This window comes from Oryx dammah, unplaced genomic scaffold (assembly GCF_014754425.2).
Source record: "Oryx dammah isolate SB20612 unplaced genomic scaffold, SCBI_Odam_1.1 HiC_scaffold_27, whole genome shotgun sequence".
Taxonomy (NCBI): Eukaryota; Metazoa; Chordata; class Mammalia; order Artiodactyla; family Bovidae; genus Oryx; species Oryx dammah.
The window spans coordinates 6,067,153-6,092,586 of NW_024070211.1; the positions used below are offsets into that span (position 1 = coordinate 6,067,153).

A 25,434-nucleotide genomic window follows, 5' to 3' on the forward strand; every position below is an offset into this window, starting at 1 on the left:
ATTCAGGGAGGTGTTATGGAGGGCTGGCCCTGAACAGGAAAGGCGTGGGGGTGCCTTCACGGAGCCCACAGTCTGGGGGAGGCAGAGAGATGGATGTCACCCAAATGCCAAGGAAGAAGGTAGGGTGCTTTGAGAGCCCACTGCCTAGACCCCAGATGAGCCCTGGGGCCGCCATGGCCCAGAAGCCTTAGAACCAAACCTCCAGTCCATGCACAAGCTGAGAGACCTTAAGTGCAAGATTCCACCTTTCTAAGCCTCGGTCAGTCGGTCAATCAACAAACACTTGCTGAGACCTCCTGTTCATCACCTCTCAGCCAGACCGTGGGGCTGAGAGCTGCCGGTCACTGTGGGTTCCTGCCACCACTAGGCTCGAGGCCTTGGGAGGGAGGCAGACAGTCCACCCATGTAATCGTGCAGGGGCCATGGCGAGGGGTTGGTGGTTCAGGAACACAGAAGAGAGGCCCCAAACCCAGCCCTGGTGGGGGGCAGCACTCCAGGAGAAGGGCCCACAAGGAACTGGAGTCAAGACGTGAAGGACTAAGAGGAATTAAGCCAGGCTGGAGCTGGGACCCACGTACCCACGTATTAGGCAGAGGTGACCCTGAGCACACTCGCTAGGGAGCGGCCTCCTGTGAGTGGCACCCAGGGCTCCGCTGTGAGGCCATGGGAGCTGAAGATGCGGTGTAGACCGTGCAGGGGAGGCTGAAGCGGGTGCCACTTGCCACAGGCACAAGGGAGCCCAGACGGGTTTCGAGCCGGGAGAGGTCGCTGCAGATGGCCGTGTGCGAGGCTGGCCTGGGGACACCCTGGGTTCCCCGCTCAGGCAGAGAGGAAGCTGTTAACACAACTCCCACCGCTGCCTTCTGACTTCTGTAGTCCTGCCAGCTGTTGGCAGAGATCCAGAGAGCCAGAGTCCCAGCAGGGGCAAGCAGGGGGAGCCTGGGCATATGGGGGTGGGGGGACGGGGGTGTTGCAGGATGACTGACATCCCCTGGGTGGTCCCAGTAGGAGCTACCGCAGCAGGGGGTTGACCCTGAGTCATTTCTTGGATTTAACCTGGAAGGGCAGGGCCCTCCCCCCAACCCCTTGAGACAGGAAAGCTAGAAGGGCCAGAAGGGGCCCCCTTCATCAGATTGGAACACTGAGGGTCTCGGACACAATGTGAGAGCGTGGACTCTGGGGGTACAGTCCCTGCCACTAGGTCTCTGAGTGACTTTGGGACAGACACTTCCTTCCTGTGAGCCTCAGTTTCCTAATCTCTAAAATGGGGACAACACCTCCTGCCGCATAGGGCCATCATGAGGATGGATGAGGGTATAGGCTCCGGAGGCCCCTGGCCCAGCACCAGGTGGTGCCTGTAGACACACAGAGATCGGAAGCTCCTCCTCCCACCCTGGGAGCTTGCCTGCCGCCCGCATCCCATGTGACTTTGCCCCTGGCACAGAGGATCAGCACCCTGCCCAGCCCAGGGCAGGGGCACTGGCTCCACTGGCTGAACTTCAGCAGCCGAAGCGGAAAGCGTGCAAAATGCTAAAGCCACTTTGCATGAGGAGACCCCAGAGCCCTGCCCACTCAGCCACAAGAGCACCGCCAGCTCAGCCCCGACATACACTCCTCATAAGCCCCTGAAAACACACAAATCAGTTCTTTCACAGTTCAGGGAGAGTGTAAGCCCAGGGTCGGGTGCCTGAGCGTGTCCACAGCCAGAGTCCCGTGGCTGGAAGAGGCCACAGCGATGGTTCCAACCACACCGAAGTAGGCCGGAAGTGGCCTGGGTTCACAGAGCAACGGCCTGGAGCATAGCTGAGGCCTGGCCTCCCTCCCTCCCTCCTTCCTTCCACTACCCAAATCCAGAACTTCCTGGAGATCTCAAGGCAGGAAGGTAGGCCAGCTGCCCTTCAAACCAGGCACTACTGAGCCCAGCACCACTCCCGGGCCCCTCTACCCACAGCAGCCAGCAGTTAGCCCTGGTTAAAGGAAGACGTGCCAGCCTTTTGCTCAGTTGTGGCCTCTAATAGGCAGGACTTGGGCCTTTTGTCTCCATGACCCAGTGCCTAGTACATAACAAGGGCTTCAGTTCAGTTCAGTCGCTCAGTCGTGTCTGACTCTTTGTGACCCCATGGACCACAGCACACCAGGCCTCCCTATCCGTCACCAACTCCCAGAGCTTGCTCAAACTCACGTCTATTGAGTCGGTGATACCATCCAACCATCTCATCCTCTGTCGTCCCCTTCTGCTCCTGCCCTCAATCTTTCCCAGCATCAGGGTCTTTTCCAGTGAGTCAGCATCAGGTATTGGAGTTTCAGCTTCAGCATCAGTCCTTCCAATGAACACCCAGGACTGATCTCCTTTAGAACAGACTGGTTGGATCTCCTTGCTGTCCAAGGGACTCAAGAGTCTTCTCCAACACCACAGTTCAAAAGCATCAATTCTTTGGCGCTCAGCTTTCTTTATAGTCCAACTCTCATAGCCATACATGACTACTGGAAAAACTATAACTTTGACTAGGTGGACTTTTGTTGGCAAAATAATGTCTCTGCTTTTTAATGTGCTGTCCAGGTTGGTCATAGCTTTTCTTCCAAGGAGCAAGCTGCAGTCACCAGCCATGAAATAACAAGGGCTTAATAAGTGCCTATTGAATAAATTCATCACACACCATCTCACCAACTGGACCCACACTCCTGAGCGCAGAGACTACATCTTCTTTGTCTCTGTATCCCCAGGTCTTATCACATAGCAAGTGGCAGGCCAAGAATGAACGTATATAATAAAAGTAAACACGTGTATAGCCCTTTGTATGAACCAGGCAGGCGCTGTGGCAAGTGCCTTCTTTCCCTTAATTCATGTCCTCTTCCCAACAAATGTAAGACAGTGTCACTATTCTGCCCCCGCATTATATAAACATGGAAACTGAGGCAGAGAGTTAGGGAACTTACCCACAGTTACACTGTTAGCCAGAGGCAGGCCTGGGATTCTGCCCTGGCAGCCAGCTCCACGGTTGAGGCCCTGGTTCAATTTCATCCATTTCTTAGGAGTGGGAGCTAGACTGTGGTGAGCCTGCCTCTACTCAGAACACAGAGCCCCCTGGTCTGCAGGACACCCCTGGAAAGATAGAGACACTGCTTCCCCACCCCCGAGGCCTGGCACACGAGGCCTGACAGCATTTGAGTCCCCTGCCCATCAGTCGTTCGGGGATTAATCCGGAGTCTCTGGGCGGAGAAGGGGGAGCCGAGCGGCGGGCCAGCCAGGGAGGCTTCGAGGATCACTCCGTGCCAATTAGCAGCCCCGCCGTGCCAGGCCCAGATGGAGCCCTGCCTCGGCCTGACTCAGGGCTCACTCGGTCAATTATCACCTATCCCCGGAGCCCAGGGGGCAGGCGGGGAGAAAATCTGTTTCCCCGTAATCCTCTCTCCTCCTCCCGGCTGACTGCCATCCCCGCCTCGGGTTGCCTGGCCTAGGGCTCTGGGCGTCTGCAGAAGGCAGGTGCTGGCTGCCCACTTTGGCTCCAGGTCCTGGGTTTGGGGCCCAGGCTATGTCTCTCTACCTTGCTGAATGATCCCAGCAAGCCCTGTCCCCTCTGTCAGCCTGAAGAATGGTCTCCAGCCCTGATACTCCTCCACTTAATAATTCCTGTAACCGATAGTACCTGGACCCACAAACACCTGGAGTCAAACCTCAGTTCTGCCATTGAGTAGCTGTGTGACCTTGTGACGTTCAGTTACCCGCTCCGAGCCTCAGTTTCATCATCTGTAAAATGGGGGTGATAATGATAACCTACTTCAATGAGTGTTTGCGTGGATTCAGCGAGAGAACCCATGTAAATCACTTGCACCGGACTTGTCACCCCGAAAGCACATAATAAAGGGTGATTATTATTGTCCCTACCTGCTGAATGAGTAATAACAGCTAAGGTTTATATAGCACTTGCTGTATGTCCTAAGCACCTTATGTATATTAACCTATCAAACCTACAGCCCCTAACCAGTCCAGTTAGACAGAACTGCCTTCATATGGCAAACTGAATTAACTGAGCACCTTCTATGCACCGTACCCTGTAGATGTGGGTGGTGACATACAGGTGAGGTCTAGTGGTGGGATGGGCTGAGTTTTGCTGGCTTGGCTCACAAGAGCTGACTGTGGGCATTTCTTCCTAACTCAGTGTTTAGTTATCTCAGATCGGTAGCTTGAAATTTGCCTGGTGGGAGCATTTTTACCATAGCAGTTGGCAAACACAACAAATCAGGGCTTCCCCCCACCACCACCAAATAGCCGTTCACCGGCACACCACTGTCCGTCTGGCCTGTGCCTGATCTGCCGCAGTGGAGTCTGAGCCGTCTGCTGTAGACAGCGGAAGGCAGGCCTCCCAGAAGAACATATGTCAGACGCACCGATCCAGCAGGAGAGGAGGGTGGGGGAGGAGGGCATTCAGGTACAGGGACCGGTGGGTGCACACCCGGGGCATCCAGAGCACTGCAAACAAAGGAAAGAGGTGACAGACAGATGGGGCTGGGAAGCATCCAGGAGGGTTTGTCTGGGACGGCGGCTGTTTCTGGGATGCAGAACTTCCGGTCTGAAAACCAGGGATGACTTGGTCTCCCTGGTGGACAGGCCCATGGGAGGACCCATGGGGGAAAGTGAGACGTGGAGAGAGATCTGAGCCTTGAGGCAGTTCTGGAGAAGTTGACATGATAACCGTGGTACCCAACCTGGCATTTACTGTCTTTTCTCTCCCACTTTCTCATATGATTCTTGCGACACCTTGTAAGGGGCATATCTGTTCCCTCAAGAAATGTATGTTGAGCACCTACTATGTTCCCACCACTCTGCCAGTTGCTAGGCAACCAAGGAGCACCAGACCAACCCGGTTCTTTTCCTCTCCAGGTACTTCCAAATGCAGGCAAAGGACAAACGGCCTACAAGTTGATAAGCTATTTGCTAATATGATTGCAAATTGTGATGGGGGTCAGTGAAGGAAATAGAGACGAAGGGGAGAGTATCAGGTAGGGGCAGGAAGGCCCCAGAGCCGCCCTTCCAGGCCTAGGTGCGTGCATTCATTCTAAGCACGTGGGGCGCCCCTGGTGAGTTTGAGCTCTGATTCCTTCTCATGAGATCACTCCAGCTACTGCAAATGATTGGCAGGGAGGCTGAGGTGGAGCAAGAGACACATTCAGAGGCTTCTTGCTGCATCTAAACAGGTGTCAGTTCCCTTTCCAGGGAGGAGACTGAGTCTCAGAGAGGGCAGGAGACCTGTCTGAACCCACACCTGTCCGGGGTAGAGCCACCCACGTTTGTGACCTCAGCTGTCTCTGTTTTCTTCCCACTTCTGTACCCGAGACTCAGGTGTTGGCAGGAGGGTGCCTTCCCAGCTGAGATGCTAGAAGCAGCGTGGGCCCTGGGCCCCTGGGCACCATGGACTGGGGGCTGCCTCTGACCCCTTCTCTGTACGAGAAGAGGTAGCTGGTGGGATCAGTCTCTGCCTCTGCTGCTAAAGAGCCACGTGTTGTCTGCCCCTCTGTGGACCTGTTGACTCAAATGTCAAGCACAGTAGCTGGGCGGATACTCTCAGCCCTCACTCCCTCCATCCATCACTCACTAGGCGCCCAACATCACACTGGGAGTTTGCAGTCGGACTTACAGATGTGTAAGTCATTCAGATAGGCCCCTCAACCCTTTTTGGGGGGCTTGGGGAAGACATCCCGGAAGGGGGATACCTGTGCTGTCCTAAAGGGGTGTAAGAATCTGCCTGGCGACAAAAGGGAGGGCGTTCCAGGTAATGAGGGCAGGAGGGGCACAGGCGTGGGGCGGGCTGGGGGGCGGTGCCACACGTGGTTGACAGTGAAGCATCAGGCTTGGGGCAGTGGGTGCTGAGGGGGCAGGTGCCAGCCCTGGGGTCCCGGGCACCCTGAGGAATTTAGGGAGCAATCGTGGATTTTTCTTACATAGGAATTTTTATTTTGATATCATTCACATCACCATAAAATTCACCTCTTGTTTTTAGTATTTTCACAGAATTTGTAACCCTCACTGCAGTCAACTTTAGAGCATGTTCATCACCTCAGAAAGAAGCCCCACAGCCATTAGCAGTCACTCTCCATTCGCTGCTCTCACCGGCCCCTGGCAACCCCTCAGCTCCTTTCTGTCTCTCTGGATGCGCCCCGTCTACCCATTTTCATATAAATGGAAGCGTGTGTCTAGCTTCTTTTACCAAGCACGATGCTTTCCAGGTTCATTCATGTTGTAGCGTGTATCAATACTTCGTTCCTTTTTCTGGCTGAATAATATTCCATTGTCTATGCCACTGTGGATTTTCAAAGGACGCAAAAAAGTCGGCTTTGGAAAGCTGGCTCTGGAGGGTGGGCGGAGGAGGCCAGATGGTCATGAGAGGCTAAGGAGTGGGCAGGAGGGGCTTTCTGAATGCCCGCAGGGGTGGGGGCCGCCGAGGGGAGCCAGAGCCAGGCCCTGCTGAGGAGGGAAGACCTAGTAATTGATTGGCTGCAGGGGGTAGGGGAGAGGAGGAGGCCCCCAGGGCTCCTGGTGACCAGGTGGAGAGCAATACCAATTCTCAAGACTGAAGGGCGGTTTTCATGAAGCCCAAAGATACAGAAAGTGTAGAATGTCCCCTGGGAGGGCTGAGGGGTGGCCAGGCAGGAAGCCTTCCAATGGAGGCAGGCTGGGGAGTCAGAGAGGGGGCCTGGGACGTGGCGATGCAGGGAGGCCAGCCGGGAAGGTGGTCCAGATGGAGGGGCTGGCACAGCCTGGAGCAGAGAGCGGGCCGCCACCCGGCCAGGCCCACGGAACCGCCAGCAGATGGGAGAGGCGTGCTAAAGCTGGGCAGGCTCTCGCCTGGGAGGGAGCCAGGAGGATGCCAGCCTTGGGACCAAGACCTTTGGCCTCTCTCAGGTGGCCCTCATGGGATCCTGTGCCCCCATTCTACTGCAGAGCAGATTGAGGCTCAGAGAGGCCAACCACTCAGCTAGAGCCAGGGCTGCAGCCCGTGTGTCTGGACGGGACAGTGCCAAGACACCGAGATGGCAAGGCTGTCCCTTCATCCACCCAGCAGGGGAAGGTTGGTGCCTGAGAGGGAGGGCAGGCAGGGTCTGTAGGACCAGCGCAGCAAAGTGCAGCGAGCCCTGGACGGGCTCCCAGAGCAGAAGCCTCCAGCCCCTGCCCAGCACGCGTGGACCATTGGTGCGGTGTGAGTCTCTTACAGGCAGGACAGTGTGGCAGGGATGTGACCTCTGCAGTCAGACCACCCGAGGTCAGATCCCAGCACTGCCCCCTTAAGCCCACATCCTCGGAAAACTACTTCACCCCTGTGCAGAAATTCCCTCGTCAGAAAATACTATCTCTGATGTAGGGTTGGGTGAGGTTTGGATGAGTTCTTACGGGTTAAGTCCTTTGAACAGGGCCAGCACTTAATAAGTACTCAATAAATGCTGTGCACTTCATATTTACGCTCCAGAGCCCTGGTTTCCCCCCTGTGTATGATGGATGAGGCACTTCCTGCCACCTTCCTCGTTGGTGTCACTGTGGCCTGGTTGGTTGCTTCAAGGTACTGTCTTTCCCTTGTCCGGCAGCTCCTTAAGGACTAGGCTGAACATGGTTCTTCTCTGAGATCCTGGCAGGGCCTGGTCAGGGTGGTACCAGCCAGGGCTGTAGGATTAGGAGGAATGCCACCTTCTGGAAGCTCCCCCGCAAAAGGCAAAGTAGGACCCCAGGCCGAGGGAGGGTGCTGTGGTTTAGCACCCTGGGGGAACCGCCCTTTGCTTCATCATGGAGACTTCCCTGAGATTGGAACTGCAACGCCTCGCTGATCCTGGCCCAGGCACTGTTCATCACATGCAACCCTTCATGGCTACTTTCCAAGATAGATGCTCTCTTACCAAGGAGAAAACTAGTTCAGAGAGGCTGAACCACCTCTCTGAGGTCACCCAGCAGGTTGGTACTTGAACCAGATACAGCTTACTAACGCCAGGAATTGGCTAGGCAGTTTTGCTGGAAATGACCCATGGAATCCTCACAACAACTGCAGGAGGTAGATACTATTGCCCCATTTTACAGATGAGGAGACAAGCAACTGGCTCCAGGCCAGATGGCGGGCACACATGGAGCGGGGGTTCCCTCGGCAGCCTGCGCAGTAAGCACCGTCCCTCCCTGCCTTTCAGCCAATATATATGATCCCCAAAGCCCAGGCCCTTTCCGCTTCAGCAGACAGCTTCAGGGAGTATTTATGGAGCAGCTGCTCAGCACCAGCCTCTGTGCTAGGCACAGGAGAAGGAGCCGTGGATCAGGCATGGCTGCAGTCCTGGGGGAGCCAAGAACAAGGCCAAGAGATTCCCCTTGATGAGTAATTATGACAGAGGAGGAAAGCACCCTAAACTCAAGTCGTGTAAGGTGTTAATCCCCAACGTTTTTGGCACCAGGGACCAGTTTTGTGGAGGACAAATTTTCCACAGACCGGAGGAGGGGTGATGGTTTTGGGGTGATTCAATTACATTTATTGTGCACTTTATTTCTATTATAATTATATTTTGATATATAATGAAATAATGATGTGTGTGTGTGTTTGACTCTTTGTGACCCCATGGACTGTAGCCAGCCAGGCTCCCCGGTCCATGGGATTTCCCAGGCAAGAATATTGGAGTGGATTGCCGTGCCCTCCTCCAGGGGATCTTTCCGACCCAGGGATTGAACCCTCATCTCCTGCATTGCAGGCAGATTCTTTACTGCTGAACCACCAGGGAAGCCCCTGAAATAATTATGCAACTCACCATAATGCAGAATCAGTGGGAGCTCTGAGCTTGTTTTCCTGCAACGAGATGGTTCCGTCTGGGGTGACGGGAGATGTGACCCCGCAGTGTGTTGCTGATGTCCAGTCTACTGCACCGTCTTGTTTGGTCGCAATCACTGCAGAAAATCCTGCTTCACGTAGATAGGATGTTGGAAATGGAAGCAGGCTTTTCAGTGCTTTTTTGGCCATCTCAGGATATTCCACCTTGACTTCAATCCAGAATGTATGGAGAGTGGAAGTTGTCTCAAACATGCTTTTAAAGCCACAGTCATTTGCAATCTCATGTGGTAATGCAAGCAATGGGGAGCCGCTGTACAGACAAAGCTTTGCTCCCTCACCTGCTGCTCGCCTCCTGCTGTGCAGCCTGCTTCCTAATAGGCCACAGACTGGACCCAGCCCATGGCATGGAGGTTAGGGACCCCTGATGTGAGATTAAGGAGAGCAGCATCTCTGAGGGATTTGGGAGGAAGGCAAGTTGCTAAGACTTAAACTGGACTAGAAAAATGATTCAGGGAAATCTATGTGAGCCATTTATAACATATGAGGAAATTAATGCTCAGAGAGGTAGAGTTACTTGTGAAAGGTCACACAGCACATGGGCATGGAATGCAGTCCAGGTGAGAGCCCCTGGCCTGTGGACAGTTCAGCCACATTTCATCCCCAGGAAGAGCTTGCCCATTGCAAAGCTCTTCCTGGTCCACCTCTCACTTACCCCTTGCTTGACCCTCCGACCTGAGGCACCATAGGAGAACTGCGATTATGAACCCCAGAATGCAGAAGAAACTGAGGCCAGGAAATGGGCAGGACCTAGACCCCAGACCTCCTGATTTCCAGTCCAGGGCCAGGAGGAGGGTGGGGGGATGAGTTCGCACATAGGAACACACAGGAGTGGACACCTCTTGAAGAATCTAAGCGCTGAGCGTTAGGCCCTGAATCCAAATCCTAAACATGCCCCCAGAGCAGGGAAGAATACCAAAGCCCAGGGGAAAATCCAGCTTGTTGAATGCCCACCAAATGCAAACACTGCCCTCCTCAGGCTGTCCCTGGTACCGCATGTCCTCTTCACTCAATTGATCAAACACCTGCTGTAACAGCTACTATTCATTGGACATCTATACTGTGCAAGGCCTCAGGCCATGTGCCTCGCATATTTATGCCAAATGCTCACAATGGCCTTCAGAAATGGGCCTTGGCATAGTTTTTCTTCCTCAGTGCCTCAGCGGTAAAGAATCCAAGTCCATTGCAGGGAGATTCAGAAGTCGTGGGTTCAATTCCTGGGTTGGAAAGATCCCCTGGAGAAGAAAATGCAAACCACTCCAGTATTCTTGCCTGGAAAATCTCATGGGCCTGATGGGCTACAGCCCACTGGGGCACAAAGAGCTGGGTACAACTAAGCATGCCCACATGCACACACACATCATAATTTTACTGAAAAAGAACACAAGTCTCAGAATGGTTAAACTATTTGTCTGGGCCACACAGCTAGAAAAAGGGCCACACCGGAACGCAGACTCAGCCTGAGTTAGCTTCCCAAGCCAGCCTTCTTTCCTGCTCTCCCATGTCACCTCTCTGCACGCCCTGTGCTGGGCTAGGATTTTTCTACTGCAATGTTATCCTCACAGTCATCTAGAACCCAGGAATCTAGGTACAAGAATCAGAGCCCAGCCAGCCATTAGTCAACAAGCCTGGACCATGGGCACCGCCCTAGGCTCCGTCACAGTCTTCAGACTAAGTCAGGATTGGTCCTAGAAGCTGTGGGGGCAGCCCCCCTGCAGTAGGAAGGGTTGGTTGCTAGGGGCCCCAGCTGAACTCATAGACAGCTTCCGAGACAAACTTCAGCTTCAGGGGAACCTCTGGGCACAGCTGGGACTGCCATGCTGGGGCCTGGAGACCCTCAAGAGCTTTCAGAGGTACGGCTCCCCATCCGCCCCCACTGTGTGGCCCCTCTGGGATGTTGCTGGCCTTTCCGTGGCTTGTGGCCTGAGTTCTCGTTTGGTTTCCCCAGTGACTCTCCTTGTCTTCTCTCCAGGTTGCCCATCTGGAACCTTCAAGGCCAACCAAGGGGACGAGGCCTGTACCCACTGCCCCATCAACAGCCGGACCACCTCAGAAGGGGCCACCAACTGCGTCTGCCGCAACGGCTACTACAGAGCAGACCTGGATCCCGTGGACATGCCCTGCACAAGTACGTCCAGGGCCCCCAGAGGGCGGCGCCCGGCCGAGCCCCGAGTCCACCTGCAGGAACTCTCAGAGGGCGGGGTGGCTCTCCGGCCCCAGTAACCTTTCCTAACTGAGGGGCAGCCAGGTACCTGGGGGGAGGGGAAATGGAAAACTGTCTAGAAAGCACCATCCTGGGGTGGTCGTGCTGCCAACAGGCAGACACCGCAGAGCTGGCATCTGGCTCCTTACCCCCTTCTGCTAAGTCACACACAGGATGAAGTCAAGGTCTTGATTCACAAAGGGACAGAGAATGGAAAGTTTGGCAGAAGAACAACCAACACAGGTGGTGTCTGTGGTGGAAAAGGCTTCCCAGTGTTCTCTTCTGGCAGCGGTTGCCTGAATCACAGGCCAAGGTTCTCCAAGAACAGGGTAACCACGAGGGCCATGTCACAACCCTGTATCAGACAGGAAAGGCAGACAGCTGCCAGGAGCAGAGAACAGACCCCTGTAACTTAAACCCTAAGAATTTATTATTGGAAACCCAAAAATAGGCAACCCTTGGGTAATGTGGTAGATCCATGAAGCTCCCCGAGACCCAGAACTTTCTTCTGCTCTTCCAGACACAGCATGTGGTTTCCACCCTTGGGGTCACATCATGGTCCAACATTGCTGCTGAAGCTCCAGCCATCACACACATTCTCAGTCATGGCAAGAGGGAAAGGGATAAAGGGACCTACTATAGCTATCTCCTTTTAAGAAAAAGTCCTAACTGTCAACTTCTGTATATCAGTGGCCAGCACTTAATCCCAGGAGGCTGGGAAATAGAGTCTTTAGTTGCACATATTGCCACCTTGAATAAAAGCAGGTCCTGTTATCAGGAAAAAGGGAGAAATAGATATTTGTTGTTTGGTCCCTCAGTTGTGTCTGACTCTTTTGCGACCCCAGGGACTGTAACCTGCCAGGCTCCTCTGTTCATGGGATTTTCCAGGCAAGAATATTGGAGGGGGCTGCCATTTCCTTCTCCAGGAAATAGATATTGGGTGGATATAATTCCAACACAAAAAGACTGTCCCTAGTAAGGAACACTGAGGAGGGCGGAGTCCGGGGAGAAAGGTGTGAGCAGATGGGTACAGTTGGACGGACAGTTATATTCTAGAAGCATGTCTGTTGGGTGCAGAGGAGAAAGGATTTAGAGGAAAGCTTTGGGGAGGCCTAGGCTGGAGCCAGGGCAGTGGGCACAGAGCGGTCTCTTGCAGAATGCACCCCCACCCCCACTAACAGACACCTCTCCCCCTCCCCAGCGATCCCCTCCGCGCCCCAGGCCGTGATCTCCAGTGTCAACGAGACCTCGCTCATGCTCGAGTGGACCCCGCCCCGGGACTCGGGAGGCCGCGAGGACCTCGTCTACAACGTCATCTGCAAGAGCTGCGGCGCGGGCCGGGGCGCCTGCACCCGCTGCGGGGACAACGTGCAGTACGCCCCCCGCCAGCTGGGCCTCACCGAGCCTCGCATTTACATCAGCGACCTGCTGGCCCACACCCAGTACACCTTCGAGATCCAGGCTGTGAACGGCGTCACGGACCAGAGCCCCTTCTCACCGCAGTTTGCCTCCGTGAACATCACCACCAACCAGGCAGGTAAGCGGCTTCAGATGCGGGCTCCCCGGGGCAGCGCTGTGCCATGCCGTGCCAAACAGGTGTCCTGCCAGCCCTCGTTAAAGACTCCCTCACATCTGCAGAGTGCTTTTCTCTTTTCCGAGGCTGTTCATGTGATCGGCCACCTGGGAGAGTCAGTGTTAGCTCTCGGCTACAGTGGCACTTATCATAATCGCTGGCATTCGTGGAGCGTGTATTCTTGAAGGCAAAAGTAAAGCTGCTATAACAAAAGGGCCCAGTGTTCAGTGTCAGAAACAACAGAAGAGCCTTTCTCTCTCGTGTAAGAGTCCAGGGGTGAGCAGGCCAGGTCAGCGGGGCAGCTCTGATCCACCTGGAGATTCAGGGACTTGGCTTCCTTTTCTTTTGTCTCACGAGCCTCCACGCTCCTCGTTGGCCCGTTCGAAGCTGAGTCGTGGGTTTGTCTGCTCTCTAACCCGTACAACGGGGAGAGACAGAAGGCCAGGGCAGCAGTATGTTTTAAGCAAGGTAGGCAGAAGTGGCGCCTACCACTCTTGTGCACGTTCCACTGGAAGGAATGTGGTCTCATGGCCTCCCCAAGCTGCAAAGGAGGTCGGGAGACATCATCTCTCCCAGCCTAACTTAAACCTCCATCACAACAGCAGGTGAGGAGACAGACTTCAGTGGCCATCTAGTAGTTTCCACAGGTGCTTTTCCTGAACCTTCATCCCTCTCCAGACTAATTCCAGCAAAACTCTTCTCCCCAGGCTTACCTTTAATAATCCCTCTGTGACCCCCATGTGCCCACCCCCATCTTCTGCCCTGGTTTCCTTTACAACAAGAAAATAGATGCCAAATGATGCGTCCCATCACCTCCCCCACCTCCCCTCATCCCCCTCCACTCCACGGCACTCAAGCTTCCGGCCCCACCTCTCCACCAAGGTCGTTGTCCTCAGGGTCACCTGGGACCTCCAGACGGCCAGGTCCAGGAGACGCTCCCCAGTCTCATCCCCGTCCAAGAGACACCTGAGATTCTTCAGGCCTCACGGTTCCTGCAGTTCCTTCAGAAGGCTGTGCTCAGCCCTCTGAGTATGCGCCTTAGTAATTTACTCAGCAGCCTTTGCAAGGCCCTGCTGTGAGTGTGGTCTGGCCATCTAAGTGGGGCAAAGGGAGACCAGGCTGCAGAGTGAGTGGGCTGGGCATCCAGAGATGGAGGTCCAGGAAGCCTTCGAGGAGGGGGCAGAATTTGACCTGCTCTTTGAAAGGCTCACAGAATTTTGAAGGGCGTGATGGAAACAGATGTGGTTTTGAGGAGGAAGGGCATGCACAAGCACATGGAAGGAGAGGAGCAGCCAGCTCCACCTGGTTGAGGGATGTTTTTATACCTGACCTCACTGCCACCCACCCCTTGGCCTCCAGGAGTAGGAGGCATCTGTGTCCCCATTTCACAGATGGTGCTCAGAAAAGTTGAGTCACAAAGCTAGGCAGGGTGTGAGGCAGAAATTGACTAGGTCTAACAGACTCTAGCGCTCAGCACCATCCAGGGCACCTCCAAGGAACTGTGGACTGGGGGCTCTGATGAGAGTCCACGTGTGAGTGTGCGTGCTTCTGCTACGTCTGAGCTTGAGTTTGTATGCCTGAGGGTGGCTCAGCCCCTCCGTGTGTTTGTGTCGTAGAAGGAGCGTGGTCTTGTTTGTGAGTGCTCGTGGTGTTGCTGGGCCAAGAGGGCACGTTTATGAGCGTATGCTGCAGCCCTTGTAGGCTCGTGGGTGCATTTAAGCCCGCCTCGGATGGGGTTCCGGATGGAGCTGACTCAAAGCGGGCAATCTGAGAAACCCCTCCGACGCCAGCAGCTGTTGGCAAAGACACGTGGCAGATTATGAAGCCTTGGTTCTGAGTCTCTCCAGCTTGACAAAGCCCTTGAGGTAGGGAAGGCCAGGCTCCCAGTGCAGAGTGGAGACGAGGGAACTCTTTTCAACTGGGAGAGGCTAGAAATTCCCCAGGGTCCCTGGAGTTCTTTGCCTAGGTGTGCAGTCCTCCCCTGCAACCATTCGGGATCCCCAAGAGTCAAACTGCATACTTAACAAGGCTCAGCTTGCTAGCAGCAAGGGCTGCTGGAGTGGACCCCTCCTGTCTGGAGTGGGACATTCCCAGAGAATAGAGGCAGGGCAGAGTGGAAATGAGGGCCCCAGAGAGGAGGATGCTGGGGGAGCCCTCAGGATTGAAAGGCAGGAGCAGTAGTAACAAGCCCTGGGTTAGTCGCAGGGGGACCTGAGTTTGAATCCCAGTTTTGTCATTCCTTTGCTTTGTGACTTTACTATATTGGTCAGTTATTGCTGCGATAACGCTGCATAACAAAACCACCCCCAAACCCAGAATTTTACCATAATAACATTCATTTCCTCACTCACTAGTCTGTGCATCCGCTAGGGTTTATCTAATCTGCACCAAGCTCTCTGAACGGGGCAGAGCTCCAGAATGTGGCTGAATTGGGTCAGTTCCACGTGTGTCCCCATTCTCCTTGGATTAGCAACTCCCCGGGCTTGTTTCTCTTGTGGAGACAGAGGGAATGTAAGTGGCCGAGTGATATCAGGCCACATAAACGCGTGCCACCACCTGAGGCACAGTGGTCCACAGTGAACGCAGCCTGCAGGGCTCCTTGGAAAGGGTGTGGGTGTGAGATTCTGTTACAAGAGAGGTAGAGCTGAGATAGGCCTTCTAACCTATCGCACTCGAGAAAATCACTTCCTCCCTTTGGACCTCCATTTCCCCACCACATTGTGCGTCAAAAATCCGCGAGAGGGACTTCTCTGGGAGTCCAAGGGTTAAGAATCTGCCTGCCAATTCAGGGGACACGGGTTCCATCCCTGGTCTGGGAACTAAGATCCCACGTGCCATGGAGCTACTAGGCCTGTGGGCCACAGCTGCAGGACCTGAGTGCCCTAAGGCCCGTGCTCCACAACAGGAGAAGCCCCTGCAACGAGAGCACCGGCGCTGCAGTGACGAGTGGCCCCCACTGGTCACAGCTGAAGAAAGCCCGCGCACAGCAACGAAGACCCAGCTCGGCCAATGAATCAATATTTCCTAATCTATGAAAGTGTTTTCAGACTGACCCCACCCCAGACCTGCTGGATCAGAACACTTTTCACAAGTGGCTCAAGTGTTTCTTACCATTAGACAGATTTGGGAGAGTCACGTTTAAGTGAATCCAAACCCCTGCTGGTAAAGATCTGTATAGTCAAAGCTGTAGTTTTTCCAGTAGTCATTTGTGGATGTGAGAGCTGGACCATCAAGAAGGCTGAGTGCCGAAGAATTGATGCTTTTGAACTGTGATGTTGGAGAAGACTCTTGAGAGTCCCTTGGCCTGCAAGGAGATCCAACCAGTCCATCCTAATGGAAATCAGTCCTGAATATTCACTGGAAGGAGTGATGCTGAAGCTGAAGCTCCAATACTTTGGCCACCTGATGCAAAGAGCAGACTCGTTGGAAAAGACTCAGATGCTGCGGAAGATTGCGGGCAGGAGGAGAGGAGGGTAACAGAGGATGAGATGGTTGGATGGCATCACTGACCCAATGGACATGAGTTTGAGCAAACTCCGGGAAACAGTGAAGGACAGGGAAGCCTGGCCTGCTGCAGTCCCTGGGGTCGCAAAGAGTCGCACAAGACAGCAACTGACCAACAGCAAAGCCCTCAAGCCCTTGAAGCCCTGGGGCTCTCTGGGCCATAACCACTCTTTCGCCATCCTCTTTGTTCCGAGCCCCGTGACAAGCCCCATTCTCTCTCAGGCATCCAGAGCCCAACTGGGGTCTGTGCAAACACACACACCCTCACCACACCCTCCCCTTCTGCCAGAGGAGGAAACAGAGGCCCGGAGAAGTGGGGCCATTTATGTGAAGTCCCGCTACTAAGTGGCCTCAGCTAGGGTTTGAACCCAGAACTGTGTGGCTCCAAGTCTACACTGGGGAAGACATGGCTCCTGCCATTGGAGATTTCTGCCGTGGTTGGGAAGATGAGACCTGGACAAGCTTATGTACAATATGGCATGTGTGAGGACGCAAGGAGGGATCTGGAGGGTGAGGGAGAAATCCTTCCCTCCTAGGGAATGGGAGAAAGGCCTGCCATGAAAGGCTTCCTGAAACAGGAGGCGTTTGAACTTATTATGCTTGAAGAATGAGAGGTCTTCCCTGGTGGCTCAGACAGGTAAAGAAGCTGCCTGCAATACAGGAGACCCAGGTTCAATCCCTGGGTTGGGAAGATCACCTGGAGTAGGAACCCACTCCAGTGTTCTTGCCTGGAGAATCCCATGGACAGAGGAGTCTGCTGGGCTGCAGTCCATGGGGTCACAAAGAGTCAGACATGACTGAGCTGCTAACACTTTTACTTTCTTTGAAGAATGGAGAGGCTTCTAAAAGACAGAGAAGGACTCAGGCAGGGAAGAAGGTATCCCAGGAGAAAAAAGTACAGGAGGCAAACTGGAGAAGAATTCTCCTTTGTCTTCCTCTGAGAGACTAAGCTCCTCTGCCACAGGCTCTTTGCACATGCTGTTCCCACTGCTTGGAATGCTTTGCCCTTTGACCTTAGCTCATCTTCATTGACCGTCCTGACTCGGTCAATGCTGAGCACCGTACCCCTCAGCTTCCTGCGGCTGGGATTTTAGCTTCGTGGCTGTGATCACTTCACTCCTGTCTGTCTCCTCACCATCAGTACTCAGCAGTACACTGTGGGTCTCCTTCCCTCACCGTGGTTTTCCTGGTGCCTGGATGGGGGCACCCCACAGTGTGTGCTTGGTGAGCAGCGCCAAGAGGTCCAGAAAAGCGTGGAGTGAGGAGAGGCATGGAGAATTCCAATGATGCTGGAAAATAGGGCCGGAGACTGGATTTCCAGACAAATGCATTCAGTGCTCGGTTTTAATCAGACCCTAAAATTCAATATATAAATAGCTAGTTCATGGCCTTAAAAGGAAAAAGTATTTCTTTGGGGCAAGTGATTGGGCCTGGCTTGCACTCCCTTGGCATTCACGGGGGCCAGAGCTGTCTTCTGACTTCATAAAGCCATCACACTGACTTCGAACCACACTCGGCCATTCCAGAACACCTTTCTGCCTGTGTTCACAAGTCCTCTTGGTGGGGAGTGGGGGGCCCAGAGGTAGGAGACTAGGCTTGGCTGCATATTGAAGGTTTAGGAAACGGCACTGGGTGAGGCACGTGCCTGGGCTCAACTCAGCTGGGACAGAGGAGGACGCGGGGCTCAATCTGGCTGTGCAGAGTCCATGGTTCTCAACACAAAAATACAAGACAACACAGGGACAGAGGGGGAGCGGGAGGGGGAGCCTTGGCAAGGGCGTCAGAGGATCGGAAGAGAGCCTCTCCCAGGAGGTGGCATGTGAGCCGAGATCCAGATGACAGGGCGGAGACAGCCATACAGACCTCGGTGCATGCAGCATCTCAGCCACATGGGGCTGGTCCTCTAGCCTGCCTCAGTACTCTGGGCAGCCCTGCAGGGCTGCAGCGGACTCACTGTCACCCCAAGCAAGCCCTGACAGGCTGCATCTCTGCCTGGTCCCAGCAGTGAAGAGAAGGGTCTGGGCTTTGGAATCAGGCAAACAAACCTGGTTGTGAATCGAGCCTAGCTGCTCACCAGCCCAGACAAGTCACTTAGCTGGCATCCGATCACATCTTCCTCCTGGGCATCACCACCCTCTCCTGTGGGGTGCTGTGAGCTCAGGCTCTCAAGGTGCCTCAGAGGCTGCCTGGGAGGATCAGCACTCCAAAAGCAGGGATCGGGACTTCCCTGGTGGCCTGGTGGTTGGGACGCCACACTTTCAATGCAGGAGACGTGAGTTCGATCCCTGGTCAAGGAACTGAGATCCCATGGCCAAAACACGCACACACAAATCATCCTATATTCACTCTAATCATAATAATGGGTCACACCTGGCAAGTGTTTATTATAAGCCCTGGATGATGAGTCTCCCCAACCTCAGTGGATCCTGTTATTCTTTTATCTTACAGATAAGGAAAGGTAAGAGTTAAATTGACTTGCCCTCCACTCAAGTCACTGGCAGAACCTGAATAATGACATCGCTGCATACTCAAGGCTCAGTGTGGAAACTGGAGCCAAACCTTCTGCAGAGGTGGGACAAGCCGTGTGCCTGGACCTGCCACACTGCAGCTTGGCCGAGCCAGTGCAGCCTCTGGGGCCACCCGTACTGATGACCCATTAGGAAGATTCCTCCTCTGTCACGTCCTAGGGAGTCATGGCGGGGGGCGGGGGGGCGGAAGGCATCAGTGCTGGGCTTGACAAACTCCCTCCTCACCTAGCACGCCCCCTTTCCAAGCTATGGGATCAGGCTGTCTAAGGACCCTTACTTCCTCGAGCCTCAGAATCTTCCCCTTCCAAATGGGCATGTTTTCATCATCCCGGCTTTCCAAGATGGTCGCCAGGTTAGTCATAATGTGGTCGAAGCCCTGGGCACAGTACGTGGTAGCTCGGCTTCAAACGAAATCAGAAGGTGTGTTAGGTTCCTGTTGCTGCTGCAACAAGATGCCACAAACTTAGCAACAGAGAAAGAGACGTAGTTCTTATCTTACTGTTCCATGGGTCAGAAGTCTAGCCTGAATCTCATCAGGCTAAACTCAAGCGTTCGCAGGGCTGTGTTGCTTGCTGGTGGCTTCACTCATTCGGGTGTTAGCAGAATTCAGCTCCCTGTGTTTGTAGCAGAGACATCTCTGTTACCTTGCTGACTGTCATCTAGGAGATTCCCTAGCTCCCAGGGGACTCACTTTGGTCCTTGCAGAGACCCCACCCCACCCCACCCCCCACCCCACCCCCCACCTCATCTCAGAAGCAGCAACAAGGCTCAAGTCTTCCTCAAACTCTCACTCTCTGGCCTGACTCTCATCTGGGAAAGATTCCCTCCTCTTTTAAGGACTCAAGTGATTAGACTGGGTCTACCTGGATGATCCAGGATAATCTCCCATCTCAAGGGCTATAACCTTAATCACATCTGCAAAGTGTCTTTTGCCGTGTAAGATAACAGATTCAGGGATTCTGGGATTAGGTCGCAGACATCTTTGGGAGCTGTGATCCTGCCTATCACGCCCAGGAGGTAACGGAGATCAAATTTAAAAACACATCAGTATCTATCCAGTGCAAACACCTCCTTTTATAGGGAGGAAAACTGAGGCCCTGGGAGCTTCCTAAGTGCCTACCCAAGACCATACAGGTCTGCAGGTCCTTGGCAGAGCTGGTTTCCCACCCCCTGGCCAGGTGTCACAGCCTCTGTCCGTGACATCACTCCACGCGGCTTTCTCATGGAAAAACTTTCAACTTTCCGAAGCCCTTTCTACCAGCCGTGTTTGCCTGTGATCCTTTCGCCCTCCTGCAGAGCGGGCACAGAGTGGCTGGTCTCCAGAACTGGCATGAGCAAGTGCTCACCTACTTCTCTCTCTAGGGGTGGAGAGGATCAGAAAGAGACAGGACAAGAGAACCCCCAGCGAGGCCCATGCCTGGGGAAAGGAAGAGAGAGGGAGAGGGCACTTCCCTCCCCAGGCCAAGCCCTCTGCGCGCATCAACCTCTTTCATCCTCCCAAGCGTTCGGCAGGGGGAGGCCTTGCCCGCCTAGACTCTCAGCTAAGATTGGTTTGGCTGCCCATGAGAGCGAGAAAAAGAACAGATAGACGCTGCCACAGTAAGGCTGTTTAACAATCAACCGTAAAAGCAAGAAGCACTTATCTAGCTCGTGAGTCTCCTGGCTGGATGGGTCTCGGCGGGGAGCTTTCATATGTTTGTGCTCCAGCTACTCTGGGTCTCTCAGCAGCTCTTTGGATTTTGTCAGGGCTCTATTGCATGTTTGGGGTGGAGCGCTGTGAGCTAGTCAAGAATGGCCCTGGTGGGGACCGCTGGGGCAACAAGTCTGCTCCACGTGTCTCAGCCTCTAACAGGTCAGCCTGGGTCTGTTTTCACGGCCGTCAGATACATGGGAGGACTTTTTCAAGCCTCTGCTTATTTCATATTTACTTAAATTCCACTGGCCAGAGCAAGTCACACAGCCAAGCCCAAAGCCATAGCCAGAGGGGGATTATGCAAATTCTAGGACAAAGTTTGTAGATACAGTGAGGCAATTAATAAAACCAGTCTACATAGTAACTTAGACTAAATGGAGATTTATTTTTCTAATGTGTAAAGGATGTCAGAAAATAGGAGTTACGGCAACTGGATGGAATCATTAGAGATTCAGACTCCTCAGCACACAGTTTCTCGTCATAGCCCAAAATGGTTGCAAGAGCTCCAGCTATCACATCCATATGCCAGGCAGCAAGGTGGAGGAAGAAAAGTGACAAGGGTAGGGCCCCTTCATTTTAAAGAGACTCCCTAGAAGTCCCACACTTTAGCTTATCGCTCATTGGCAAGCACATTGTTACATGGCCACTTCTAGCTGCCGAAAAGCTTGAGAAAGTGTAATCTTTTATTAAGGAAAAATGTGCCCAGCAAAGAACCAGGATTCTGTTAATTTGAGAAAGGAAGAATGGATATTTGGTAGGCAGTGGATACTGTCTGCCACAACCCATTTTACAGGTGAGATACCGGGGCTCAGAAAAAGGGGTAGCTGGCCTAAAGTAATAGTGTCACCTGAGCTTAAGAGATGGGACCTGAACCCTGGATGTCCCTCCTTCTCCTGTCTTCCACCATCGCCACTACCATTCATGATCCTTTGCTAAGCACTCAGCTACTCACAGTGCTGTTTGAGAGTCTGAGCGGCCCAGACAGTGACACCTGGCTGATGTCCCCTGATCCTTTACTCTGGGCCATGTCCTGTGCTAAACACTTTAGGTACAGGTCTTCATTTAGCCTTGCCAGCATCCTTGCCACTGTCCCCACAGAAGGCTGAGTTAGGTCCCCTGATTCGAGGTCCGAGCTCTTCCCACCTTGCTAGTCCAGATGCTGGGATGAGACCGGTTCCCACTGAGTGGCCTCAGATGAGATCAGGGTGCTTGAGCAGCCCACTGAGGGGTGGACCGTTGGATGTTTCCACAACACGAAGCCCAGGGCTGGACCTCAGCCTGCTCAGATCACACTTGTGGAGAGGGCCAGACAACCAGGAGAAAAAGACAACCTGGGTTTCTGAGTCAGGCAGACCTGGGTCCTGATCCCAGCCCCACTGCTTGGGAGCTGAGGCACACTGGGCAGGAGACAATGATCTGAGTCTCTCTTTCCTCATCTGTAAAATGGACTCTGTCTGATCATGTGGCCCCAGGTGGATACAGGTAAATCGACAGCGAGTCAAGGGAAGAGTGAGTGAGCAGATGAACTGCCAGCTGCCACCCCAGACAGGAGGTTTTTCTCAGGTTTAAGAAAAAGAATAATAGTATCTCCTGGGCCAACTTTTCTCCCCCTCCAAAATATGTTCCTCAGATTACTGGTTCCAAAACACAATAGCTATTGTGTGGAAAGGGCTTCCTGGGCGGCGCTAGTCGTAAAGAACCCACCTGCCGATGCAGGAGACTAGGAGATGCAGATTCGATCCCTGGGTCGGGAAGATCCGCTGGAGGAGGGCATGCAACCCGCTCCAGTATTCTTGCCTGGAGAATCCTACGGACAGAGGAGCCGGCAGGATACAGTCCATAGGGTCGCAAAGAATCGGACCCAACTGAGCCTCACACGAGCCATGTTGCCTTCTCCTGGATGCTGCCTGAGGCCATGTACCCCAAGGTCAGTGGACTCACCCAGGTTGCTGAAGGGCTAAAAAATGAGAGCCAGCCTCCCATCCTTCCTCCTCTCCTCTTCCTTTCTTCCACCAAGTATCGCCCGAGTGCCTGCTCTGAGCTACATACTGTTCCACGCACTAGGGATAGACTGAATAAGAGCCACAAGGCCCCCGTCTGCAGACAGGACGGTGTTCACGCTATAAAGAAAAGAGCGTGTGGCCTGGTCGGTGACTGAGGCCGGGCTGATGGTCAGGCAGGGCCGCTCTGAGAAGGTGATGGTTTAGCTGAGACCTGAATGATGAGGAGGCGCTGGTCATGGAAGAGCTGGGGGAGGAGGTTTCCGGGCAGAAACACTGTGAGGCCAAGGCCCCGAGGCAAGAATGACCTCAGTGTGATCAGGGACAGAGAGGCAGCCAGTGTGGGTGGCGCTTGGGAGCCCGTGGGTTTTATTCCCAGCGGAATCCACGGACGGCGTGTGAGGATGTCAGGGAGGCAGTGGGATCTGAGAGTCTGGGGTTTGCGGTGGTGTCTCTGACTCCCCCAGCGCCAGCAAATCTTCCCCCGCCCCCCTAAGCTCATGGGGTCTTCTGGTGAAAGGGCAAAGGCCGAGTGGGGGCCTCCTTCCTTAGAGCTCAGCACTGAATGAGACCCAAGCCCACACTCTCTTGCAGTAGCCAGACCCACAGGCCTCCTGACCTCCTGCCTGTCAAAGGACGCTAGTCCCAGAAGACCCCAGAAACCCCCTCCTATTCCTTCATGCCCTGGGGGAGAAAGAGGCTCGCAGAAGGAAAGGCTCCTTCTCCAGGTTTCAGCTGAAGAAGAGACTGGAAGTTTCCCCCAGGGCTCGCTGGGGGCAGCGGGGCCCCTGACCACCTGCTCACACTGAGCAAGGCCCTGCCTGGCTGGCCTCCCCCGTCCCCTCTCGACCCCCACAAGCCTCTTTTTGTGCTTGCTCCGTGGGGCTCCATCTTCTTGCAGGGGTCACAGGGCGCCCCTGACCCCATCCCCCTGCCGGTGCGCCCGGCTGGTAATTGAAAATACCAGAATTCCCTAAAGAGCGACTCACAGGGCAACCTGACACCTCAGGGTGGGCGGCGGGCAGCCAGGAGGGACGAGGAATCGTCCAGCTGTTCCCTTTTCTCCGCCGTTAATCCCCCCGGATTCCAGGAGAAAGGCCAGCCCTCGCTGGCCCGCCTTGATCGTCTTCCCGGCGAATGCCTCCTCCCTGCCACACCCAGGGTGACTGGGCTTATGGGATCAGAGCCCGGGTTCGCTGCCTGTAACCCAAGACTACCAGCTAAGCCCACCAAACCCAGACCGCCCTGGCCGTGGGCGACCTGCCTCCACCAACAGCTGAGCGCCCAGAGCCAGGGCGGCCGGGTGGGCAGTGGGCCATGCTGTCCTCAGAGGCCCGCTGAGACCCCCTGGCCTCCAGACCACTGTGGTCAGCCTGCCTCGGCCGCAGCCAGAGGAAAGGACAGGAGATGTTGGACACGTGTGGGCCTGGGTTCACATCCCAGCTCCACGGCTTGGTAACTTTGGGCCAGTGTACCTCATACCTCAGTGCCTCCGCTTCCTCATCTGTGAAATGGGGATAGCAATAATACCAGCCTCTTCAGGTTGCTGTGAGTGTTGAACGAGTTCATTGATGTAAAGCACTTGCTGAAGTGCCTGGCAGGTGTCAGGTGTTAGCTGGGGGCCTGCCTTTTTGTGTGTGTTGCCATCCCTGCTGCCGTCCTCCTGTGGTTTCCCAGTGCCTTCGGGATAAAGTCGCTCCTGAGTCTGGAGATCTGGCCCCCACCTGCCTCAGCAGCCCCGTCCCTCCGCCTGTCCTAAAACTATTTGTCCCACTGCGTCCGGACTCTCTGAGCCTGCAGGCCCAAGAAGACTCTGGCCTGGGCAAATGAGAGGGCAGTCTTGGGCACAAGTCTCCAGGCACAGCTCAGCTCCTCACTAGCTGTGTGACCTTGAAGTCATCATGCCTCTCTGAGCCTGTGTGTGTGTGCGTGTGTGCACACACACTGTCGTGTGTGACTCTTTGCAACCCCATGGATTGTAGCCTGCCAGGATCCTCTGTCCATGGGATTCTCCAGGCAAGAATTCTGGAGTGGGTTTCCATTTCCTTCTCCAGGGAATCTTCCCAACCCAGGGATCGAACCCACGTCTCCTGCCTCAGTTTCCTCTTCTGCAAATTGCAGCTATTAACCCTCATCCCACACTGTTATTGAGAGGCTCAAACAAAACGCAGGTCAGCTGCTCAGTGGCCAGTGGCCAGTGACACCCCCCAAACACTCACAGCGCTGACCATGTGCCGGGGACCACACTAAGCACCTGAAGTGTTTCACTCATTCCTCCTCATAACAGCCCCCAAACATGCAACCATTAGGCTCACTTTGCAGATGAGGAAACCCAGACACTGAGAGCTCTGACCACACCCCCGTCCCCAGGGGTCTATCAATTGCCTTGTTAATTTCTGATGGGCATTTACTTGGAATCAGGCTGATCTCATGGTAACCAGAGGCACGCTGGTGAAGAGCCTGAAGGCTAGTTTAAGGGCTACTCCTCCACTGCCTGGCTGCATAAGCCTTCAGCAGGTCACCAAAAAGCTCCAAGCCTCAGTTTCTCCATCTGTAAACTAGGGATGTTAATAGCCCCCAGTTCATAGGGCAGTTGTGATAATTCTGTGTTATGCTTGTGTCTGGTTCTTTGGAGGAGGGGGAGTTGTTTGCTTTGTCATGTGGGATCTTAGTTCCCCAACCAGGAATCGAATCCATGCCCCTTGGGAGCACAGAGTCCTGACCACTGGGCCAGCAGGGAAGACTCTGCTGCTGCTGCTAAGTCGCTTCAGTTGTGTCTGACTCTGTGCGACCCCGTAGACGGCAGCCCACCAGGCCCCACCATCCCTGGGATTCTCCAGGCAAGAACACTGGAGTGGGTTGCCATTTCCTTCTCCAATACATGAAAGTGAAAAGTGAAAGTGAAGTCGCTCAGTCATGTCTGACTCTGCAACCCCATGGACTGCAGCCCACCAGGCTCCTCCATCCATGGGACTTTCCAGGCCTGTGTTAATAGGTGTTGAGTGCCTGGAATAGGGCGTGGCACAGAATGAGCGCTCAGAAAGAGTTAGGTCAGCAGCCTTATCCTTGTTATGGTTATACACA

General features: G+C 54.3%; 1 protein-coding gene across 4 annotated transcripts in view; it reads left to right on the plus strand.

Moving 5' to 3' along the window:
* Positions 1-25,434, plus strand: part of EPHB2 (EPH receptor B2) — a 216,242-nt gene that overhangs the window by 149,690 nt on the left and 41,118 nt on the right. For all 4 annotated transcript variants that reach the window (XR_005719120.1, XR_005719121.1, XM_040229551.1 and 1 more), the window contains exons 4-5: positions 10,822-10,977; positions 12,254-12,589. Coding sequence is in view for 2 of the 4 variants with exons in the window: in XM_040229551.1 (XP_040085485.1) it covers positions 10,822-10,977; positions 12,254-12,589 (492 nt within the window). In the remaining 2 variants the exon portion in view is untranslated. The remainder of the gene's footprint in view (positions 1-10,821; positions 10,978-12,253; positions 12,590-25,434) is intronic.